Genomic DNA, 25,642 nt, shown 5'->3' on the forward strand with positions numbered 1-25,642 from the left:
AGTACCATTCTTCCTGTCCAGAATGTTTCCTTTCAAAAGAGGCCAGACTTCTGCATCTGCTACAAATGCCTGGTACATAAGACTGGGCTGCAGCTACCTGCTACTCTGTCTGAGTCTCTGGCTGTACCTTATTCAGTCCGCTAGGGGGCGGATGTGAGGCGCTGTGTCGGTGACCAAGCGTCGAAGAAGAACAGCTGCGTGGAGCTGATTGGCTGTTCGGACTGTTTCTCTCTAGTCTGTCAGTGTTTCCAAGTCTCCTGTTTGATCAGAAAGAAACGAGGTAAATATAAAATATTTATTAATATAATCCTTTTTGCTGTTATTCCTCCAGTTAGAAGATAGCTAGTAGAAAGACAGACTTGTGTGACGCTGTGTGTTTGTTGTTAGCAGCAGACATAGTTATTAGCATGTTAGCAGCAGAGATATTTATTAGCAGGTTTGCAGCCATCCGAGGTCATTCTAACCAGCAGTAGGTGTGTAAACCCTATCTTACTGGTCTCACTGGGACTTACTGGTCTTATAACTAGTTGCGTTGTTTGTCAATGTGACATCACAGAAACAGGCAACCCAGTATTGGGGCATCTGACAAATTGAGTTTTAGTTTCATTCTTTGACCAAGAAGTTCTCTGACATACAGTTAACTTCAGAGAACACTGAACACACCAGTCCCTGTCATATCAGTGTCTTAAGCACCAGGGACAGAGAGCGGAGGTCTGGTGGTCATTATACATTCTAATTGCTCATAGATGTTTCTTCTGTTCAAGAGAGAGAGAGGGAGAGAGAGAGAGAGATGGAGAGAGAGAGAGAGAGAGAGAGAGAGAGGACGTGCAGATAAATTAACTGTCATCTGTTATCAGCAGCCAACACACACCCTTCCAGTAGGCTGTTCATCATATTAGTCTGTTAGCTGTCCAGTTAAACAACTATTGATTGAAAGATTGTTCCTCACATAATTTTCCTTCTGTAAATTAACTCTTTAAATCTAGAGGTTATTGACCCTCTGAGACCCACATAGACCCATGTTTGTCTTTTTTTAGGGGGGAGCCTGAAGATTAATTTGAGATGCAGCTCGGCACTGTCTGTCTTCTGTTTTGGTTAGGCGGCCATTAACATTTTTAGGTTTACAGTGTATACGGTCTTAGAACATTATGATCAAAGCGTATAATGATCATTAGGGTTGGGGTTGGTGGTGGGGTTAGGGCTGGTGGTTGGGTTAGAGCTGGTGGTGGGGTTAGGGTTGGTGGTGGGGTTAGGGCTTGTGGTGGGGTTAGGGCTCGTGGTGGGGTTAGGGCTCGTGGTGGGGTTAGGGTTGGTGGGCTGGTGGTGGTGGAGTTAGGGCTGGTGGTGGGGTTAGGGCTGGTGGTGGGGTTAGGGTTGGTGGTGGGGTTAGGGCTCGTGGTGGGATTAGGGTTGGTGGCCGGGTTGGGGCTGGTGGTGGTGGGGTTAGGGCTGGTGGTGGGGTTAGGGTTGGTGGTGGGGTTAGGGCTGGTGGTTGGGTTAGAGCTGGTGGTGGGGTTAGGGTTGGTGGTGGGGTTAGGGCTCGTGGTGGGGTTAGGGCTCGTGGTGGGGTTAGGGTTGGTGGGCTGGTGGTGGTGGAGTTAGGGCTGGTGGTGGGGTTAGGGCTGGTGGTGGGGTTAGGGTTGGTGGTGGGGTTAGGGCTCGTGGTGGGATTAGGGTTGGTGGCCGGGTTGGGGCTGGTGGTGGTGGGGTTAGGGCTGGTGGTGGGGTTAGGGTTGGTGGTGGGGTTAGGGTTGTTACTAGCAGTGATGCAGTGGTGGTACCACTCGGTACCACGGCGTCCTAGCAGTTCGCTGAGCAGAAGTGCGCGCACGGATGTGCACGCGCGCGCACACAAAAATGCGTTCACAACTTTCACTCTACTGTCACGCCGTGCGCCAAGTACCCGGCACTTATCACCTAGTCTTTGCATAGCATAACAAAGAAAGAGAAGTGCAAGACCAAAATACAAGCCCTGTGGGGGGTTTGCTTGAGCTGGTCTGTGCACACGCGAGGGAACATGTATGCGCGTGCACGTGGCGTCCAGGCAGTTCTGATATTACGACTGCATCACTGGTCACTAGAGATGTCAGTCACAATATGAGGTTTTGAGGGTAGGATTATTGTGAGGTTTACACTATCATTATACTTTTTTTAAGATTATAAAAAATATATATATCTCTCCCGTGTGTGTGTCTATAGTGTGAATGAGGACTATAGCGGTGTTGGGAGGAGGGATCGGGGGGTTGTCAGCATCGTACTACCTCTCCAAGAGCTCCCAGGTTACTAAGGTAATGCTCTCCATCACACACCAGAACTCACTCACTAGACCTCATGACATCATGTCACACACCTCTGTCTCTATGTCTCTCTCTCTCTCTCTCTCTCTCTCTCTCTCTCTCTCTCTCTCTCTCTCTCTCTCTCTCTCTCTCTCTCTCTCTCTCTCTCTCTCTCTCTCTCTGTGTCTCTCTGTGTCTCTCTGTCTCTGGCCTGAATTCCTTTCATCTTGCTGCAGCAGATTACTGGAAATCTCTCTTAAACTTTCATCACTTCTGTAATTTCATGTGTTTACACACCTGCGACTGTCACCCACTGTTATTTGGTTGTTTGTTTGATGTGTGTGTGTGTTTTTTTTTATCCACTTTTTCTCCCATTTTCTATTTTTCTCCCATCCCAATTTTTCATATCGTCCAATTCAACCCTCCCCTGTCTTCGAACGTTGTTTCTTGCCTCCCACAAGCCGGCTGCAATGTGGACTAAGTCATACATAGCACGAGTCCCCTCCGATACTCGAGGTAACAGCCGTCGCATCTTTTCACCTGCGCGGCTCGATCTTTCAGCGTCGAGGGTCTGGGCTTTGGAGGGGCCCCGCCCCCGTCGCTTCTTGATTCTACTGCGCAGGCGCACAAACCGACCTGTAGGAGTCGCTGTCCACAACGCCCGATCCCCACCCTTCAGTTTCCCTCCCCGTAATACGGCCAATGTGTATTACTGTGGACGACCAGCTAAACTGAAAGCAATGTGGAGAGCGGGGCTCGAACATCGTTGCGAGCGCCTTGCCCACTGCGCCACGTAGCCGCCCTTGTTTGATGTGTGTTTTAATCATTTATTTCCCTTACCTCTGTGATGATCTCTTTCTTTTTTTCTTTTTTTGGCCCCTTTCCCTGTTACCCTTCGAGGGGACTTTGTGTCCTCTCGCCAGGCCGTCACTGATAATAAGAATTTGTTCTTAATTGACCTGCCTGGTTAAATAAAGGTTAAATAATTTTTTTTTTTTTTAATATTGTTAAACTCTCTGTCTCTCTCTCTCTCTCTCTCTCTCTCTCTCTCTCTCTCTCTCTCTCTCTCTCTCTCTCTCTCTCTCTCTCTCTCTCTCTCTCTCGCTGTCTCTCTCTCTAGGTGATTTTACTGGAGGCCAGTAACAGGTTTGGAGGTTGGTTATGGTCGACCCGGCGGTCAGATGGAGCTGTGTTTGAACGCGGACCACGAGGCATCAGACCTGCTGGAGCCGTCGGCAGAAACACACTCAATATGGTGCCCACACACACACACACATGACACCATACAAACCATACACATACACAATACAAACCATGCACACACACACACACACCATACAAACCATGCACGCACGCACGCACGCACGCACGCACGCACGCACGCACGCACGCACGCACGCACACACACACACACACAGATGTCCCTGGTCTGGGACATAAACATAAAATCAGATATTCAGAGACCTTTCAGTTCCATAAGAGCTCCACTCTCTTAACAACCAGGTGTGTGTGTGTGTGTGTGTGTGTGGTGTGTAGGTAGAGGACGTAGGTCTACAGGAGGAGGTACTTCCTGTCAGCTACAGTCATGTTGCCTCTAAGAACAGATTCCTCTACGTCAACAAACGGCTGCACAAAATGCCTTCTAGCCTGAGGTAAGACTGACTGACTGACTGACTGTTTTAATGACTGACTGACTGACTGGTTTACTGACTGTCTGACTGACTGGTTTACTGTTTACTGTTTACTGACTGACTGACTGACTGACTGACTATTTCAATAATGTTTCTGGTTTTATGGAACCACTAGGTGTAATAATGGTTCTATATGGAACCACTAGGTGTAATAATGGTTATATATGGAACCACTAGGTGTAATAATGGTTATATATGGAACCACTAGGTGTAATAATGGTTATATATGGAACCACTAGGTGTAATAATGGTTCTATATGGAACCACTAGGTGTAATAATGGTTATATTTGGAACCACTAGGTGTAATAATGGTTCTATATGGAAACACTGGGTGATTTAAATGGTTCTGCAAATAAAGTACCATTTAGCTGACAAAGAACTTAACAAAGTATAACTCTCTCTCTGTCCAGCGGAATCCTCAGGACCGTCCCTCCCTTCTCTCGCCCGCTCCTGCTGAGTGTTGCCATGGAGATGCTGGTGAGGAGAGGGAAGGAGGAAGATGAGTCTGTCCACTCCTTTGTCTCCAGGAGGCTGGGGCGGGAGGTGAGTCTGTCCACTCCTTTGTCTCCAGGAGGTGAGTCTGTCCACTCCTTTGTCTCCAGGAGGCTGGGGCAGGAGGTGAGTCTGTCCACTCCTTTGTCTCCAGGAGGCTGGGGCAGGAGGTGAGTCTGTCCACTCCTTTGTCTCCAGGAGGCTGGGGCGGGAGGTGAGTCTGTCCACTCCTTTGTCTCCAGGAGGCTGGGGCAGGAGGTGAGTCTGTCCACTCCTTTGTCTCCAGGAGGCTGGGGCGGGAGGTGAGTCTGTCCACTCCTTTGTCTCCAGGAGGTGAGTCTGTCCACTCCTTTGTCTCCAGGAGGCTGGGGCAGGAGGTGAGTCTGTCCACTCCTTTGTCTCCAGGAGGCTGGGGCAGGAGGTGAGTCTGTCCACTCCTTTGTCTCCAGGAGGCTGGGGCAGGAGGTGAGTCTGTCCACTCCTTTGTCTCCAGGAGGCTGGGGCAGGAGGTGAGAGGAGAGGAAAAGAGACAAAGAGAGGAGACTTTTATTGTGACAAGCATTCTTCCATTGCTACTGTAGTGTAGAACCCTTGTTTCTTAAACTGCGAACAGGCCTTTTATGGATGGGTCCCCACATGACAAGACTTACGCTTACTCTGTCCTGTGTTTAGTGATCAAGTTGTGTCAGATGAAATAATGGTCTGACTCATGCTATCCGTGGTTTAATCTCATCTAGTTTAGACTGTCTGCTCTCTCTGCTCTTCTCTAAGCCAGAAGACCTTTAACCAACTCTAAGATTATATAATATTATATAATATTACCAATAAAATATATAATATTATTTAATACTGTTCCAATAATAGATATCAGCTCTCCTATTTACAGCATGAAAATGCCATAGTGAACCTATTGTTGTTGCTATACTGTTGCATACTGTGTTGCATTAACACATCCTGCGCCATTCACGTTGTACGACGTGTTTCAAGTTCATGCGAATTCTGCCAATCCACGGCGTACAACGTTATTGAGATCATATTTAATTTTTTCGCCATGTTATTCATAATTCCCTCACGGAGCCTGGTCTGATGCAGTGGGACTTGGCACAACTCTGCAACGCTTCAATACTGCCCCCTGGTGGATGATCGGCGAGTTGCCAAACCGGAAATGGACGAGTCGACCTCTGTGCGTCTCCGAAATGCGTCCGGCACTCGCATATTGTTGCGGGACTCTAGCCACACACTGTGTATATGGATCGGTGCCATAACTCAATAATCGACATGATTTGGGCGTGTATTATTATTATACAAACCGGAAATGGATCGACTCGATCGCCGTCAAATAAGTGGGATCTTTTTGCTCCAGTCTCATCGCCCAACGGTAAGAGGACGCTGACGTTACTTTCAGCCTGTTTGTTTATTATTATCCATGCAAACTGCTCTGATCAATATATCACCCATACTACATAAAGCATTTAACGACGATCACGGAATTATAAATGACCCCTCCGTTCATCCGCGCATGATCAGTCATAACGTTTAGGATCATGTACAGTTGAAATTTTTAATATAGCGTGGATCGGCAACAAACGGCATTTTATAATCTATATATGCGGTTATGCCTATATCTCACGTTCTAGGAATTACTGCAGAAAACGATAAAAACATATTTATATTCTAGACGGTATTTTCGTATGAATGTATGAATGAAAAAGTAAAACGTTCCTACATCCTGAACGATAGATAATCGATGTTGAATGGGCCATAGTAATGTCAATTTAGCAATACAATTTAAAAAGTTATAGCCCTGCAAAGAAGGTGAACATCTCCATAGGCTTACAGTGCTGGCAGAGAATGGTATAAGATGCTCAAATTGCGTGGCAGGGAATGTGTTAATAAAAACATTTATGCATTCATTAATTCCCATCATTGTCCATTGAAATAAGCCCTGTCCCCTTTCATATCTCATGAATCTATGAGAGGTCTCACAGTAAGAACGATTTGTGTCACATATCTGCTGTTAACACATTGTGCGCCATAAACGGCGTAAGTCGCTATTGCCCGCCATGTGTTGAACGCTAACAATGACGTAAATCGTTTTTGGGATCAATATTTAATTTTTTCGCCATGGCATTCATAATTCATCTAGCCTCCCTCCGGACTGCAGCGGCACCCTGTCTGAGATTGCAACGCCTCAATACCGCCGCCGCCTGGTGGATGGTCGGGCGAGTTACACTCGCGTCAAACTGGAAGTGGCGGTCGGTGCATCGAGGAAATCCCTCCGGCAGTCATATCTTGTTACGGGACTCCAGACAAACACTCAAGTGCATTTGGATCGCTTTCGAAACGCAATAATCAATATGATTTTGGTGTTGATTGCGCCATACAAACCGGAAATTGATCTAGGAGATTGGCAGTCTCATCGGCAAACGGTAAGAGGACACTAACGTTATTTTCAGCCCGATTGTCCATTTCCTTGTTTGCAATCAGTCTGATCAATATATCAACCCATACAAAATAAAGCCGTTACTGACGATCAAGGAATTATAAACGACCCCCCCCCCCTTTCCTTCACGCATGATGAAGCATAATGTATACCGATCATATACATTTGAATTTTTTAATATAGCGTGTATAGGAAAGAAACGCCAATCGATAATATATCATATGCGTCAGGGCCTATAACTAGCGTTTTTGGAATTACAGCAGAAAAGCTTAAAAACATACTTATATTCTCGAAGGTATTAACACAACAATGTATGAATGAAAAGATATAACGTTCCCACATCCGGAACGATAGATAATCGATGTTGAATGGGCCATAGTAATGTCAATATAGCAATACAATTTAAAAAGTTATAGCCCTGCAAAGAAGGTAAACATCTCCATAGGGTTAGAGTGCTGGCAGACTGGGTACAATGATGGGCACAATGCCTGGCGCCCAATGTGTTAACACTATAGGGACCAGCCACAAGTTAACTCGTGTTTTGGTACCATGCGTTGTGGACCAGAGCAGAGTTAACTCGTGGCAAGTTGTTATTGTTTTATTCCATATTAATAACGCTATTAACGTCCCCGATCGACTTGCAGGACCTACCCGCATATTTGATTTTCGAAACATGCAATACCGGCCAGATCCGCTTAGGGGCGCCATCGCTCCACTGCAGTATCATTGAGGGCGATTGAAAAAAAAAATGTACTGTCTGTGGGCGTTTCATATGAGCCTCGGTCCCAGCCGAACATACTCCATCTTTGATCCCGTTACCGAACGCAGATTTCAGCCTGGAATAATGGGATTTATGATCAACCAATGGACATATCGATCTACCAGATTCCGATGACTAATGACGAAATGCTGCCAGCGATCACATGGGCTGACGGTAGGATACTATTCCCCCAAATTACAGCTGGATTGGACATTGTTTTAAAACGCAACGTGATCGATCAGTGAAAATGGCTACGTGAACGCACACTGTATTGCTAATCAATAATATTAATCGGCGTCCCCCGCCGCCCCCATTTCATCCATAGATGCTCTGTAATAGTCCGGATGCTACGCAGTTTGTTTTATTTCATTCTTATATATACAGCAGAAATGGCGTTTGATATAACGTGACTAGCCTTTAGCCTATTATCTAGCTCCCCAGAAAAAAGACTAGGCGAAAAAACTGCAATAAACCTTATATTCACGGCGCTATAAAATGACAACCAACCGATGGATTTTTATTTTCTTTAAGCCATTATGAAGGCACGGTTTATGCACTCAAGTGACAATGAGAATGGACAGATAGCAATACTATAAAGTATATATATAGCTGTTAGAAAGTACATCGGTTTGTTGACAACGCTCGGTCCTCTGGCCTATAAATCGGCGTGGGACGCTGATCGTCAATGTGTTAAGAGACTGTAACTCAAACTGCCCTGTTTGCTTCCTGTACGACACTGAGTGACAGTAAAGCACAACCAATAAGGGCACAGACATTGGTATTGGTATAGAGAGAGCGGTCAGTGAATTTGTTAGTGCTAGCATGCTAATACTAATAACTATAAGAACATTGTTTTTGTGTGTTTGTCTGTTGGACATTCTAGTTATTATTATTATTATTATTATTATAGATTTTTTTTATTATAATAATTAGTATGTATTCATGTTATTATTATTTTTATTATTGTTAAAATTCTGATGTACTACATGGTTATTGTGTTTTTTGTTTATGTTAAATGTGTGTAATATTTGAATGTGTTTTAATGTTTGTCCAGCTAGCTGACGTGGCCATAGACAGTCTGTGTAGAGGAGTGTTTGCAGGGGACTGCAGGAAGTTGAGTGTGCGCTCCTGTTTTCCTGTCCTCTACAATGCAGAACAGAACAGAGGTTCCATAGTGCTGGGCATGCTGCTGGGAACAGGTGAGAACTAAATACTACTCATATTTCATTCCTTAATTTCTTAATTTCCTCAGCTTCCTGGGGGGAAAGAGGCGTTTTTGTGACTGGTGCTCCTCCCAGGTGAGGTTGTCCCAGGTGATGTGAACACAGAGGAACTAGAAGCTGCTCACTCTGATGTGAACACAGAGGAACTAGAAGCTGACTCTGATGTGAACACAGAGGAACTAGAAGCTGCTCACTCTGATGTGAACACAGAGGAACCTGAAGACGACAAGAGATGTTTTTTTTTTTTAGAGGGGAGCGGCTGGGTAGAGCAGTGGACTAAGCACTCGCCTACCACCGCAGAGACTCTGGGATCGAATCCAGCTGTCAGCGGTACCTCCGGCTTGGTCAGTCGTGCCTATGTGTGCAACAGGTCCTTCAATGTGTGCAACAGACTGCTGCAGTCTTTTTACCAGTCTGTAGTGGCCAGCATCCTCTTCTATGCTGTGGCATGCTGGGGAGGCTACATCAACTCAAGGGACACCAACAAGCTCAACAAGCTGGTGAGGAAGGCTAGCTCCGTGGTGGGAGTCGAGCTACCTAGACTTGAGGTGATGGCAGAGAGGGGGATGATAAGGAAGCTGGCTGCCATCATGGAGAACCCCTACCACCCCCTCTACGACGAGCTAGTCAAGATGAGAAGCTCGTTCAGCCACAGACTCATTCCCCCCCGACACTCAACTAACCGCCTCGGACAGTCCTTCATACCAGCGGCCATCAGGCTCCACAACAGTGGGCAGTGACTAGCAGCCTCCAGGCTCCACAACAGGGGGCAGCGACAGCGACTGCTACCAGACATTGACCTGGGACTTATAGGAACCCAAGGAGGACAACCTACACTACCTTAGGCATACTGCACCTTATGTGGATACTGTGATACTGTGAATAATGTATATTTCAGTGGATACTGTGATACTGTGAATAATGTATACTCAGTAGATAGTAAATTATAACACTACCTTATGGATACTGCACCTTATGTGACACTGTGAATAATGTGAATATTTTCTTCAGCTAGTCAGATAGTAAATTATATTGACCATATTGTTTACACTGCCTGTGTTGTTTTTACTACCTGTATCCCCCCCCCCCCCCCATGCTGCTATGATGTCTGAATTTCCCCAAGGGGATCAATAAAGGAATATCTTATCTTATCTTACTAACACAATTGGCAGTGTTAGCGGGTGGGAAGCCAGTGGGGTATGTGTCCTGGTTGTTGTAAACAGTGACTCCTACTGGTCGGTCGGGCGCCTGTTCAGCAGGGAAGGGATCTGGGGGAGGTAGTGTGATCCTCCCACGCGTTACACTACCCCAGTGAGAGTCCTCGCTGTTGAAAAGGTGAAAAGAAGCGGCTGGCTGACTCCACTTGTATCGGAGGAGGCATGTGATAGTCTTCACCCTCCCTAGGCCGACAGTAGGGGCAAAAGCGCGCAACGACCAGGAAGGAAATTGGCATAACGACTAAATTGGGATGGGAGAAAAATACGAAAAGAAAGTGAGGGAGAAAAAAACAGATACATATTTTTTTTAAATTAGAGGTCTAAACTAGAACATGGTACCTGTCAGAGCGAAGGTTATCCTATAACCCTAGTTATGAGTATAGCGAGCGCTCTGCTCTATTGGAACTGTCCCTTTAATCATATGCTATCATGAAAACTTTCAACCACATGCATGCTCCTCGCCTGGCCACGCCCACATCCGCTCACACATAAGCGGGGCCATGGCCATACTACCAGCTCCTTCCCCAGTCTTTCACCGCAGAAACGGAAGACACGTGGGGTCCTCAGTGAGTCAGAGCAGAGCGCTCGCTATACTCATATAACTAGGGTTATAGGATAAACTTCGTTATATTTCGTATAGCTTTGCGCTCTGCTCTATTGGAACACAAGAGTGGAGCAGAGCCGAAAGCCCGACAGATGTACCCGCTGAGGTCCCTTACAACCATCAGAATACCGGGGAGGATCCGGACCCCCCCGCCCCCCCTAGTGAGGGGCGGGAGGGAGACCGGACCCGAACTGTGCGAAGAGGGAACAGTACCTCAAACGCACAGGGTGAGCAGACCGTGGGACTTACCTTCGTATAGAAGGGCCCGCGACTACTCGGATGCGCATCCCGCACGCCACCAGGGAACGGACGTGAAGCAAAAAAAAACTGTCACAGCCCCCAACATCGCGGGGTCGGGGTCAAAAAGCCCCAACCCTGTGGCAAGCCCTTGGCAGTGGGGCGCGGAAGAGGCCCCAGCCCCAGGCCACATCCCGGGGGCCAGGACCCCCTGAAAAAGGGGCCTGGCAAGGTCAACAAGGCTGCGGCATCGAGACCCCACCAGACAGTCACTGGTGACACCACCCCCCACATCGCCAGCGTATCGGACAGGGCCTAAAATTGGTGAAGGCCCTTCTCCCCCTGGCACGCCGCTCCGAAGTGCTCCAAGGAGGCTTCCCCCCCACAATGTCGTGGGGCCAGCTGGCGCACCGGGGAGACCACCCTCCAAGGAGGTTGATCCCTCAATCCAGGTCGACAGGTCTTAAGAGCAGAACTCGACCTGCGCCCGGAGCACTGCGGACTAGACAGGCGCCTAAGTTTTACTGTAAGAACAGTATCCCGGCGGAAAGGGTGTTGTGGTATGCCGTGCACCATGTCACAATCTCATGGAGCCACGAACCTCGCGGAGTCGGCGTTAGCCAACTCCGCCAGCGAACAGATTCCACCACGAACCCTGACCCTGCCAATTTATTAATCCCGCGGGGTCGAGGTTCAGAGAAAGAGTTTGACACAATTGGCAGACGTCACGAAACATGCAGGGGCATACTCTCGGGCAGCCGGGGTCAGACCCGGACTCAACCAGAGAGTCGACTCTGCTACCAACACACCGGGGAGACAACCACCCCCCTATGTTTATTAACAGAAAATGGTTGCTCCCATAACCCATTAAGAAACCCCGGAAACATAACTGTGCGTATACACAGGCTATACAATGCAGTTCAAGGCGTTTCAGGTTTAAAAAGGGTTAACCCAGGCCAACAGGTCAACGAGGGCAAGGCCCGACCTGGGCCTCGAGGACTGGGACCTACACAGGGATGCATAGAGGAGTTGACAGAAGCAGCCTCCCCGACAGCCCCCTCCCATCCCAAATTTAGCTGGGAGGGAGGGGTGAAATGAATGGAGAAGGACCAACCCACCTAACATTGTGCAAAAAGGTACAACATAGTATGGACCAATGCACACCACTGTTAAAGGCAACTCGTAGTGGCATCTATATGACACACACATTCATTACATCAACCCCTGTGACGTCCGGCCCGCCCAGGCATTTTCCCCCCGGAAAAGCTCAGGGTCCTTCGGGGTACCAGAACTTGTCTGCGCCCCGGCGGACAACGGGTTAAACTGCTCCGGTCCAGTGCGACCAGGACAAGTCCTGTGCCCTTGTCACGCTGCCGCCCCCAGTCCTAAGAGGGGGGTAGGTACGCGTGTCGATCCAAAACATCACAGAGGGCGCCACCAAGACAGTCAGTACGCGAACGCACCGCTCCCGGTGGCCCACCTAACATTTACATTTACATTTACATTTAGTCATTTAGCTGACGCTTTTATCCAAAGCGACTTACAAGTTCTGTACGACAAGCCATCAGGAAGGGCACAACTCTATCAGCTGAGCAACAATGTTCATCAAAGTGTTGAGTGCTACAGTGTAGGTTAGTTTATTAGGACAAGTGCATGACAGTACGGTTAGTTAGGGTTAGATTTTTTTATTGTTTTTTTTTTTTTTTTTTTTATTCAGATAATGGTTGAAGAAGTGCGTCTTTAGTCGACGGCGAAAGATTGGACGTGATTCGGCTGTCCTAACTGGGGTGGGTAGTTCATTCCACCATTGTGGGGCAAGGACTGAGAATAGGCGACTTCTCTTTGATGACCCTCCCGGAGCTTGGATAGGAGTAGGTCTGAGGCGGCCAGAAGATGCAGAGCGTAGGGGTCTTGAGGGTGTGTAGTTAGAGACCATTGACCGGAGGTAGGCGGGAGCGGTTCCCTTTGCCGCACGGTATGCTAGGTCGAGGGCTTTGAAGCGGATTCGTGCAGCAATGGGGAGCCAGTGCAGGTCCCTAAGAAGTGGGGTGACATGGGCCGACTTCGGTAGGTTTGAGATCAGGCGGGCCGCTGCGTTCTGAATGAGTTGAAGAGGCTTAGTGGCAGTGGCCGGGAGGCCAGCGAGCAGTGCATTGCAGTAGTCGAGGCGGGAGATGACTGTTGATTGGACGAGGAGTTGGGTGGCTTCTTTTGTCAGGAAGGGGCGTATCCTTCTGACGTTGCTCAGGAGGAATCGGCAGGTTCTGGTCGTCGCTGCGATGTGAGCAGAGAAGTTCAACTGGTCGTCGAGGACAACACCAAGGTTCTTGGCGGTCGGGGACGCAGTCACAGCTGTATTCTCGACTGTGATTGAAAGGTCGGTTAGGGGGGAGGATTTGGCCGGCAGGTGGAGCAATTCTGTTTTGCTTAGGTTCGTGAAACCGGCGTGAAACCCCCCTGCCAATGTTTGATCTACCCCGTCATCTCCCCCCGGAGATGTACGCGAGTCCTCAAGTCTAACCTAGTGCACTGGCGCTCGGTAGAGAAAAAAATTTCCTTCCCAGCCGACCGCATAAAAACCGCCATTTTTATGATGTTGGGCAACCAAGGCGAGCCGGTCCCAAAAAGCGGATTCAATCATTGAAAAACACCCTTAGGCCAGCGCTGATCGGTCTCGTAAGACCAAACGCTGATTTATGAACAGCGTGTATGCTCGTAAAGAACCCGAGAACAGTGACAGCGAATTTCGAACAAGAAAGAGCCCCACAATGTTTCCCCTCGCTGTCTGGGACGAGCAGCAGGAAGCCGGTACTAGAGACACAGACACGGGCTCTTATACGACGAGCCTGGGAATAACAACCGCGTCAATTCTGCTCTTTATGTAAGAGGGGTTTTCCCAGAGAGACCTCAACGTGAGTAAAACAATTGAAAAAGGTTCATGTAACAATTGGACTAAGTTTGTGGATTGATTGAAGGAACATTTTATTAATAGTTACACAATGGCCAGTTTTCGTTTCGTTTTCAGGGTCAGTTTCGCTTTTCAGAACGCAACGTAATGGCAGGCAAGTTAGACATCGTTTTTGCCTCCTGAGCACAGTGATGTATATACATGTAGTACAATGCCAAAGCAGTAGGTGGCGATACATGAAGGCCATTTTCAACCAATCAGAAAAGTTGAATGTGCCAATACACTTCCTGCAAAAAATCAACAATCCACCATCTTTAAATGCCTCGCGTGAGCCATTTAGCCAACGTAGCATTTATTTTTCAGCAAAGAAAGTGCAATAAACAAAATGGATACATTCACTGTGTGTTCTGCCTCTCATTTGTTGATGAAACAAAACTAACATCAACACAATTGACCACCAAGAGCGGAGTTTAGTCTCACAAAAAGATCGTCGCAGATTTTGTTAGCTTACGTGCTAACGTGATTGGAATATGCCAGTATAACAGTATAGCATTGTGGCTAGCAGCGAAGTTTGTTAGCTTATGTGCTAACGTGATTGGTATATGCCAGTATAACAGTATAGCATTGTGGCTAGCAGCTTGGTAACGTTAATGCTAGCAGAATGAATGGATGTAAACTTTATTTAACAGATTGCAGAATGGGTACAATACAATACGGCTCAATACAAACAATTGTTTAGGGAATGCAGACTGTTGTAGCTTGGACTGGGCTCCTTATAACAATAACTTGACAACACATGGTAGCCGCAGCTACTTGGGACAGCTCTGCTGTAAACACTGGAAATAACCGTGCGGGTCTCTACTGCGCATGGGCGTTGAGCAACAACGGCTCCGTATCCGGCTCACGCAGATTACATGGCACCATTGTCGGCGAGTATCCAAAACGGAAACACCTTTTCAGCGTTGCCAGTAGGATAACGCGTTTTCCTGCCAAAACGGCGTTTCTTTTTAACTTGGACAGCAAACGTAATCATTCAGCAACAAAAACGTTGCTGTATTCCCCAGTGTAACCATGGCCTAAGGGTGCAACTTGCTCCGTGCAATCCATTCTTTGTGGACCTAGCCCGAAGACTCTCTGAGGAGAAGGCTCCTCTGAGGAGGCTCTCTCACTGAGAGGGAGCCTCTGAAACTCTGAGGAGGCTCTGAAACTCTCTGAGGAGGCTCTGAAACTCTCTGAAGAGGCTCTGAAACTCCCTGAGGAGGAGACTCAGCCGATAACCTCGTTTGTGTAAAAAACTGGTTTTACCCACGGCTCTGGCTTATGTGTGAAAAAACTTGCCACCTGCTATTTTTTACCTCTACCCTTAAGCAAAGAAAAAATAACAGACTGAAGAGAGGGACTAAAAAAAGTCCTTGGTTCACACGCTACATATGTACAACTCTGTAAGCTAACAATAGCACACCAGTTGCGGACTCGAATGCTACGTTTTAACCTAAAAACGTATTTCATGAAACACACACAACCCTCATCATACAATGAAGCCGTCAAGTTCACTCTTACCATGTAAGAAAAAACACTGGCTTAGGTAGAGAGAAAGGACATAAGCCCCTGGCTAATTGCTAGAACACAGGCCTTGCAAGTTATACACAACAGCAACCAAGCATATTTCAGAGAAATCTGCACAAACTCCCAAGCAAGAAGGCACCCCCAGCATTTGTAGCTGTGGGTTTATATAGCACACGTCGTATCCTTCAAAATACAGTGAAGTAAACACACGTTTTGTTAAACAAAAACATTCCCCCCTAGGAGGGACCCTTTGTGTTATAGACCAAAAACATTTTGGGGGTGGAGGGAGAGTGGGGCATAAGCGGTAACGTGTCCTACCTGACCCTCGGGCGCAGGACGAATGGCTGCAACAATGGCTGGTCCACCTCGTTGACAAGGCCTCTTGCTGGCGGGGCCAGCAGTGGCGACGGCTGGAGTCCTGCTCCGGCGGTTCGCCCACATCCTGCGGCCAGCCGTGGTGCAGGCTGACGACATCCTCTGCCAGAGATGACGCCGAATCAGAGCGTCCAGGGCCCGCTACCTCCCCACGGCTATCGCTAACGGTTAGCAACAAGCTAACGGCTAACTCCAGGCTGACGGTTAGCAATCAAGCTAAAGGCTAGCCCTTACAGGCCCACCGTTAGCTACCGACCAACGGCCAGCCACCGGCTAACGGCTAGATCTTACCGGCCCACCGTTAGCTACCGGCTAACGGCCAGCAACTGAAGCTGCGTAAAGTTTGGGAATAGCGATGCAGGCCTGGTCACTCCAAATAGCCGACTGCCTCTTCTGTAGCCCAAAGAAAAAAGGCAGATAACGCCCGCCTCCCTCACAGGACGGCGTTGCCAGAGAAACAGTGGCGTCGGCAGCGAAGCCCCGTTTATGCAGGCCGCTGCCGCCTTGAGCTCGGGGATAAAAAACATGCAAGCTCTCATCCCTCGCGCCGGGAGGCCAGCCCACTTTCTTCTTGAAAGGCGGGGGCCAACGTCCAGTGCGGATGGCAGTGGGCATCCCTCCTCAGAGACGGGGACTTGAACCCAGACTCGGAATCGGGGCTCCCAGGAAGTCAAAGCCTCTGTCTTCGTAGGGCATCAAACAAGAACTCCCCGTCCCCTCCATCTAGCTACAAGCTAACGGCCAGGCTACAGGCTAACGGCCGGCCATAGGCCAACGGTTTAGCTACCGGCTAATGGTTAGCTACAGGCTAACAGCCAGTTACTGTATCTCGGACGTGATGGAGAGGTAACGGAGGAATCCTCACCTGGAGCCGGCTGTTCTGCGGGGCCGTATGCCTGAGCAGCCGACCCCGCACAACTGACACATCTGTTTAGACCGTCCGCCCCCGCCGCTCACCGCCAATTGACGTGATTGAGCAGAGGCGGAGAGCCCGCGTCGCAAGACACCACCCACAGAGAGAGACCGTCGGCCAGCCGGCTGCCTCTTGCGGCAATAGTATCCAGCTGCACAGCCGGAGAGCAATGCTGGCGGGGGACTGCCCAGCGACGCACACTCTCCTCCGGGCGCCAATGAGGCTCACCTGCCCGAGGAAGGCAAGCCCCACTATGCCCCGAGGAAGCCCGAATGGGAAGCACCGGTGGAGGTCAGAATAATCCTCTAGACTTTCCGGTGGTGACGACATTATCCTTTCTTTCTCCCGTAAATTTGTGAGAGAGGGAAAAACAAAAGACAATGCCAACACAGCTCCTATAACTAACTAACTACTTCAGCACTGATCTTGAAGAGGTGCTATACACGGACTTCACGGTGGTGAAAGTAGGGAAGGAGCTGGTAGTATGGCCATGGCCCCGCTTATGTGTGGGCGTGGCCAGGCAGGTGAGGAGCGTGCATGTGGTTGAAAGTTTACATGATAGCACATGATTAAAGGGACAGTTCCAATAGAGCAGAGCGCAAAGCTATACGAAATATAACGTAAGGTTATGTATATAACCAAGTTCTATGAATACTGGTGACGCTCAGCGTCATTCTGCACTAACCTCACTTCGTGCACAGCACTGAATAAAAAATCCACAATGTACCTTTACATACCGACATCCGTCTGGCCACACCCCTATCCGCTTACCATTTACATTTACATTTAGTCATTTAGCTGACGCTTTTATCCAAAGCTACTTACAAGTTCTGTACGACAAGACAGCAAGAAGGGTACAACTCTATCAGCTGAGTAACAATGTTCATCAAAGTGTTGCGTGTTACAGTGTAGGTTAGTTTATTAGGACAAGTGCATGACAGTAAGGTTAGTCAGGGTTAGATTTTATTTTTATTTTTTTTATTATTATCATTTCAGATAATGGTTGAAGAAGTGAGTCTTTAGTCGACGGCGAAAGATTGGACGGGATTCGGCTGTCCTAACTGGGATGGGTAGTTCATTCCACCATTGTGGGGCAAGGACTGAGAATAGGCGGCTTCTCTTTGATGACCCTCCGGGAGCTTGGATAGGAGTAGGTCTGAGGCGGCCAGAAGATGCAGAGCGTAGGGGTCTTGAGGGTGTGTAGTTAGAGACCATTGACCAGAGGTAGGCGGGAGCGGTTCCCTTTGCCGCACGGTATGCTAGGTCGAGGGCCTTGAAGCGGATACGTGCAGCAATGGGGAGCCAGTGCAGGTCCCTAAGAAGTGGGGTGACATGGGCCGACTTCGGTAGGTTTGAGATCAGGCGGGCCGCTGCGTTTTGAATGAGTTGAAGAGGCTTGGTGGCAGTGGCCGGGAGGCCAGCTAGCAGTGCGTTGCAGTAGTCGAGGCGGGAGATGACTGTTGATTGGACGAGGAGTTGGGTGGCTTCTTTTGTCAGGAAGGGGCGTATCCTTCTGACGTTGCTCAGGAGGAATCTGCAGGTTCTGGTTGTCGCTGCGATGTGAGCAGAGAAGTTCAACTGGTCGTCGAGGACGACACCAAGGTTCTTGGCGGTCGGGGACGCGGTCACAGCTGCATTCTCGACTGTGATGGAGAGGTCGGTCAGGGGGGAGGATTTGGCCGGCAGGTGGAGCAATTCTGTTTTGCTTAGGTTCAGTTTGAGGTGGTTGGTCGTCTTCCAGGCGGAGATGTCGGACAGATCCGCTCAGAGACGTGGATATCTGAGGGAGGGAAGGAGAGGAAGAGTTGAGTATCATCGGCATAACAATGATATGAGAAGCCATGAGACGTGATAATGTTACCCAGTGATTTAGTGTAGAGGGAGAAGAGAAGGGGTCCTAGGACCGAGCCCTGGGGGACACCCATCCGGAGGGGGCGGGTGGCCGACAGAGTCCCTCTCCATGACACTTGAGGTATGATGTCAACCATGTCAGCGCAGATCCAGCCACTCCCATTCCTGCGAGGGCCGCGAGGAGGATCTGATGGTTGACTGTGTCGAAGGCTGCAGATAGATCTAGGAGAATCAGGACAGAGGAGAGGCCTTTCGCTTTTGCTATAAGCAGGTGTGTGGTCACCTACTCGCCTCCTTCCCAAACTTTCACCACAAGACGAGGTCAAGGGCCGCAGTGGCGTCCTGACGCTGAGCGTCACCAGTATTCATAGAACTTGGTTATATACATAACCTTACGTTCTATTTCATACTGGTTTCCGCTCAGCGTCATTCTGCACAACAGGAGCTGAGCGGGAGCCAGAAGCTTGACAAATGTACCCCGCTGAGGCCCCCCACAACCATCAGACCGGAGAGGACCGAGCCCCCTGACCCTCCCTTATGGAGGATACCCTCCCTATTGGAGGACGGGAGGGAGACGGATCCGACCATGCGAAGAGAAACTCGAGCAACTCAACACACAGGGTGAGCAAACCGTGGCTTGACCCCACGACTACGCACACGCACAACCCGCATGCCACCAGGGAACGAACGGAAGGAACAACCCTCGTTACTGCCCCCAAAAACACGGGGTCAAGAGCAAACTCAACCCTGTGGCAAGGCCGTAACAGCGGAGCGCGAAGGAAGACCCAGACCCACTGAAGGGACTGGATCCCCTGGAAAAAGGGGGTCCGGAGAGGTCAATGACGCCAAGCGACACATCGCCAGCGTATTCGGACAGGGCCCCTCCAAGAGCGGGCCCTTCCCCCCACTAGTACGCCGCCTGGCACACTGACCCTGCAACACAGGCAGTCAGCATGGCCGTAACTTGAAGCACTCAAAAGGCTAACCATAACGGAAGCAGGCAGCGCACCGGAGAGACGACCCCAGAGGGGTCGATCCCTTAAACCAGGCAGCAGGCTTTAGACCCGAGCCTGGAGCACTGCGGACGAGACAGGTGCCAAAGGGGTCAACTGAAAACAGCACCCCGGCGGAAGGGGCGTATGCTGGCATTGTTGCGCACCATGACAAAGCCTCCACCAAAAAAAACCCACCCAGAGGGGTCGAGGCAGAGAAGGCTGACACGATTGGCAGACGTCATGAACGTGCAGGGGCACACTCAACCGGGTAACCCGGGAGTTGACTCTGCTCCAACACACCAGGGAATCAACCACCCTCTTGGTACCACAGGCGGTGGTTGTTCCTATAACCCCTCAAGAAAAAACTCCAAAACACACCTGCGGGTATACCTCACCGCAGTACAAGTGTTTCAGTTTTCAAAAAAGGGTTATTCTAGGCCTACGGGTCGACGAAACACAACTTCGGACCGAGCCCGGCGGCTCGGGAAGCACACAGAGTTACCAGAGGAGGTCCAGAAGACCACCCCAACAGCCCCCTCTTCGCCATGCGTGAGAGAGGAGTGAAGATAATGGAGAACCAGCCCCTTTATGATAGCGCAGGGTACAACATGTACCCAACAAAGGGTCTCCATAACGCCCAACCCTGTGACACCCGGGCCGACCCGGCATTTTCCCCCCCGAAAAAAGCACAAGTCCCTCAGGGTACCAGAACAGCAGATCTGCGTCCCCGGCGGACAACGGGTTAACTGACCTGGACCAGCGCGACCAGAACCAGTCCCGTGCCCTAACCACGCCGACATCCCCACTCCAGGAGAGGGGGTAGGCATGCGTGTCGATCTAAAACATGAAAAGAAGGCGCCACCCAGACGGTCCCATCTGTACCACGCTCAGTGGCCCACCCAAGGGCGTGAGACCCCTCTACCTATGTTCTGATCTATTCTGTTAACATCCCCCAGATATGAACGAGAATCCGTCGAGACCCAGTAACAGGCGCTCGGAAGAGGAAAAAATCCCCCATCCCAGTTGCCCTATAAAAACGCTGTTTTAATAACGAGCAACCAAGGCGTACTAGCCTCCTGCGTGATTCTTATCAGAAAACACCCCGAGCCAGCACTATGTATGCGTCGAGACCCAAACACATCAATGGATAGTCTAACCAGACACCAGACATTGGTCCTTCAAGTCGCCTGGGAGAACGACAAGGAGTTGTCGTGCTTCATATTCTTCACTCTTTTTATTATTAAAAAGAAAGAAACACCGACTGACATGAATCCCACGTGACGCGGCCGAGGGTAAAAATTGTTTACATTCTTACATCCCGCCACCCTCACCACAGAGAGGAGACGGGAATCCTCAGAGAGACTTCCCACATGAGCCATAGATTGCAAAGTCACTGTAACATTGAGTCATGTGACCAACAGACTCAAGTCACACGTATATCGAGCGTAGTAGAACAGTAAGTTCCAACGCTCTGCCCCGACAACTTGACAATAACAGACCCTACATACGGGTCTGAAAAAACTCACGAAGCCGTCGTCCAATAGAAACGTGCCTAGTGACATTTTCTATGACGGGGGGAAACCCAGGACTCAACCGCCTGTGATAGGTGCGGAGTCAGGGAAACCCTCCCCCCCCCCCTGTGCCAAGCTGCCTAACAGCTTGGCCCTGACCGAATGAAAAGAGAATCCAAGAAACCCCCTGACCAATCAGAAGAGGGAAGGAGGGGTTTATCCGGTACCCCCTCGCAAGCCCAACCCTTGCATACGACAACAACAAACAGCCATATGATACCTTAAGTAGCCAATATGCTAATGAACAGCGCAAAGCTAATTCAATGCACGCTAGCCACAGACACATCTGTGAACAGGGTTTATAACAAGGCCAAGTTATGTATGTGTGAACCCGACACCCGTATCTATGTTGTAAGACACCGAAAATCTGATGGAGAGAGAGCGGCCTGAGCCGCGGTACTTTTTCATACACGAGCATTACTGCAGACCAACACAATAGTGTTGCGGCTCAATATCACTGTTTAAGCAACAGAGCACACAACTAACCTCTACCTTTATGTGAAGATTCAGGTCGAGGCAGAAAAAACCTTTTTCAACCGAGTGTAAGCTGCAGGCCTTGCTTAAGCTCTAACATGAATGTAGCGACCAACAAGACTTAAAGTCTAGCCCTCCTATCAAACCCATACTAGCGAAATATTCACACGTCGTATCCCCATCATATGTTTGGTGAATAAACACACAGTTTGTAACAAAAAATACAAAAAACCCACCACCCTCGTGACTTGCACGTAGGCGGGGGTGAGGCCCATGATGTGGGAGACCACCTGTCCCTGACGGACGTAGGCCTCCATTGAGGGGAAAAATGGACAGACGACGTCCACCCCTCTCACCGGACGGCGTTGCCATAGATGACCTATGAGATCGTCAGGAATAGGAACAGGCAGTGGCTGCGGCAGCGGCACGCCGTTTGCGACTGCCGCCGCCGCCATGAGCTCGGGGAACAAAGCACGCAGTTCCCCCTGCATACTTTCCCCCACCGAGCTCGCGTCCCTCACATGCAGCAGACTACTGGTTACAGAGCCACATTCTGATGTGGCTGATAGCAGGGCATCCCGCCGCCGAGTCGGAGGTTCTAACCCAACATCCGCGTATGAGGAATCCCAAGGAGACATCTCACCCCCCTCCAGTGTTACCTGGACGGGCGGCGGACATGTCTCCACCGGGGCGTCGAACAAGAACCCGTCCGCTTCTACCATGTAGTCCTCTGTTTCCATCGGCCATGGAGAATCAGACGCATCCTCATCCGGCTCCAGTAACTCACCAAAACCAGGGCGTTCGCATCTACAAGCCACCATCTTGCGACGGGAGCGAGCCGACGCAAAAAGTTTGCGTCTCAAATCCCCCGCAACCAGAGGAGCCGGCCGCCCAACAGCGGACGACTCCCCGGAGGCAGAGGAACCAGAGCCGGAACCAGGCCATCGCACAGGAGACGGCGCTGGTGCACCAGCTCCTTGGAGAGGCAAACTATCTATCGGACGCCTACCGGGCGCGGCTGCCGACCACGAAAGAGGCCTCAACCCCGCTCCAAGACGCACGACAGAGGAGGCAATGGAAAACCGCTGGTGAAGGGTGACGTTGCTAGCGCGACCCTCCGAGGTAAACATTATGACTTAGCTTTTTTCTTTTTAAAATATATGAGAGAAAGAAAAAAGCAAGAAAAAATTTAAACACGTATCAACTTTCTAACAACTAACAACCTCGTCAAGTGGGGTATATACCAAGGCACTTCCTTGTGGTGAAAGTGAAGAAGGAGGCGAGTAGGTGACCACACACCTGCTTATGAAGGTAAGCGGATAGGGGTGTGGCCAGACGGATGTCGGTATGTAAAGGTACATTGTGGATTTTTTATTCAGTGCTGTGCACGAAGTGAGGTTAGTGCAGAATGACGCTGAGCGGAAACCAGTATGAAATAGAACTATTGTTTTGTATATATTACTGTGTGCTCTGCAGTGTTTTTTTTTTTTTCATTGTATTTGTATATTACTGTGTGCTTAGTAGACTGGCGAAGTTATTTTTCTAGATACACAATCTTGGTATGTCCCGAAATTAAGGTGAGGATTAGACTTTGTGCGACGTTGCCCGACTTTGGCTGAGAAGCCGAGGGAGAGGCGAGGTGCGGGGTCTACTGCGAGTTATACAAAAATATTTGTTCAATCTGAGTCCCGGGAGAGGACTGGGGTTTTGGAGCTTCAAAGATCAATTTTTGCGCTGTTTTGCTCCGTTAACAGAGAGACAGCTGTGTTAAGGGTGGTCCTGACGTGAGGTCCCGAGAGGATTAGGGTTTTTTGAGGTTCAAAGGTCCTTTGGAACGCTGTGCTGTTTCTGTAGATCTGAGAGACAGTCGTTTTCACAGGTTTGACTTTCTTTTACTATTGTACCTGGTCAAACTCGAGTATTTTCTAAAGAAAATTAGGGTATAGGGGCACTTCATAAAGTTTTTAAGGCACTGCTCCAAGGGTTAATTCCATTTTTTTTGTCTGTATGACCTGTTTCAATTGTTTTTTCCCACGGATGGCAAGCAGGACACCATGTTACTCGACCGCTCTAACGTACCTATGGGTCCGAGAAGGTGAGTCGGGATGTTGACCTGTTTGTGGACCTGTTGAAGGACTAATTGATTGGAGTAGGACACCGTGTAATTCATTTATCCACTCTGGTTGAATGGTGTGTTGTACTTGTGCTGTATAATGACAATACATTTTAATCTAATCTCATTTTGAAATTGCTACCTATTGAGTGGATCAGCATGGTGCAATGCCACACCTCCAAAGCCTTTTTGCACATTCTGCCACTGTCGTGTCCATAGGCAGCATAGCGATCTCAAAATGAGATTCGATTAAAATGTATTGTCATTATACAGCACAAGTACAATACACCATCCAACCAGAGTGGATAAATGAATTAACGTTAAAAAGAAAAGAAAAACTTTTGTTACCAAGTGATTTTAACCTGGGACCATTGGATGCACAGGCAGCCGCACTAACCAGTTGAGCTAAACAGTCCGACGTTAACTGTGAGTAGGCCTGCCGCGATAAGCAATAAATCGATTAATTGCCGCGATAATTAAAATGAATGCAATGATTTTGACGGGCGCGATTAATTGCTATTTGCGCGTTTGTTTTAATGAGGCGGAACCAGTGCCCCTTGCAGTCTCTCTCCGTGTGGGTTGGCCGCTGGCGTTACTACAGAGCACAGCACGGGAGCTCCGTGGGGCAGTAGCAATGCCACATATAGCTTAACTACATTTCTCAATAGTGTTGCTCCTTTTAACCAAGTAGCGTTATTTGTAGTGTAACGTTAGAATAACACAGAATAACGTTAATACAATTACATGCATCATTGTTTACAATGAACGGGTGGGGCTAGTCAAAGCACTGGAGACGGGGACAAGTTAAACATGAATTAATTTATTATAACGGGTCGTTTTCGAGTCGTGCTGCAGTGCCTACGCACCACAGCTATTCTATTATATACTGCTTTGACGCTTCCTCCTCATCGTTGATTGCCTGTAGTAGCTGCATCTAACGTTAGTAGCTAACGTTAAAACTAAAAAACACAACCGGACGAGACAAGTTGTCGGCTAGGATAATCACAACAATACTTCCGGTCCGGTCGGTGGGCTTCAAAATAAAAGTCTTAAACCGGAAAAGACGGAGCGGTGGGCTTCAAAATAAAAGTTTTGGGAAATAAATTTCTCAAAAAAATTCTCTAACCGGTCGCAATAATATCGCTTATCGCGATATTTTCGGGGGCAATTAATCGCCCAGCAAAATGTGTTATCGTGGCAGGCCTAACTGTGAGTGACTAATCGATAGTTTACACTTGTCAAGTGCTAATTGCGCTTGTCGTCCAGTATTGGCATTAATAAATCAGATATCATGCTAATATATCATGTTCTACAGTAGGACTTACTACTACTATGATATCCCTTAAAACAAGTAATTCGAATAATAGAAGCCTACTTTGCTGGAACGATTAATTTCAAATGTATACAGTGCGTGTGTGTGCTTTTGTGTGTGCGCTCACGCGTTGAGGCTCGCGAAGCCTTTCCCCACGCATTTCTGGAGCATTTCTTTATCCACTATGGTTGGATGGTGTATTGTACTTGTGCTGTATCATAACAATACATTTGAATCTAATCTCGTTTTGAGATCAGTCGCAAATTTCTTCCTGTTGAATGGATCGATTGAGTGCAATGCCGACTCTACTTTCCCCCGTTTACGCTTGTCTTCACAGCCTAGAATATGACACGCCCACTGATGATGTCACGGTTCGCAAGGAAAAACCAACTATCTTTCGGTTCCAGCTGAGCACCAATTTTTCACGTTCCGAACCAATTAATCCCGGTGTGAACGTGCCGGCCGGTTCGAGATTACGTTCTGGAACCGGCTCCAGCACAGAGCCCGGCCAGTGTGAAAGGCCTATCTGTGATGTGAACACAGAGGAACTTGAAGCTGCTCACTCTGATGTGAACACAGAGGAACTTGAAGCTGCTCACTCTCTCCACAGCAGACCCGCT

At 48.9% G+C, this 25,642-nt stretch overlaps 1 protein-coding gene across 4 annotated transcripts in view; it reads left to right on the forward strand.

Annotated features, from left to right (window-relative positions):
* The first annotated feature begins 246 nt into the window (after positions 1–246).
* Positions 247–25,642, forward strand: part of ppox (protoporphyrinogen oxidase) — a 39,867-nt gene continuing 14,471 nt past the window's right edge. For 2 of the 4 annotated variants that reach the window (XR_014620792.1, XM_084336371.1), the window contains exons 1-6: positions 247–280; positions 2,200–2,288; positions 3,397–3,531; positions 3,813–3,928; positions 4,379–4,511; positions 8,718–8,862. Coding sequence is in view for 3 of the 4 variants with exons in the window: in XM_084336371.1 (XP_084192497.1) it covers positions 2,205–2,288; positions 3,397–3,531; positions 3,813–3,928; positions 4,379–4,511; positions 8,718–8,862 (613 nt within the window). In the remaining variant the exon portion in view is untranslated. Of the gene's footprint in view, positions 281–2,199; positions 2,289–3,396; positions 3,532–3,812; positions 3,929–4,378; positions 4,512–8,717; positions 8,863–25,642 lie in introns of those variants that run through there. The other 2 variants (XM_084336372.1, XM_084336373.1) reach the window with 2 other exon arrangements.

The sequence above is a fragment of the Notolepis coatsorum genome (genome assembly GCF_963971535.1).
Source record: "Notolepis coatsorum genome assembly, chromosome: 19".
Taxonomy (NCBI): Eukaryota; Metazoa; Chordata; class Actinopteri; order Aulopiformes; family Paralepididae; genus Notolepis; species Notolepis coatsorum.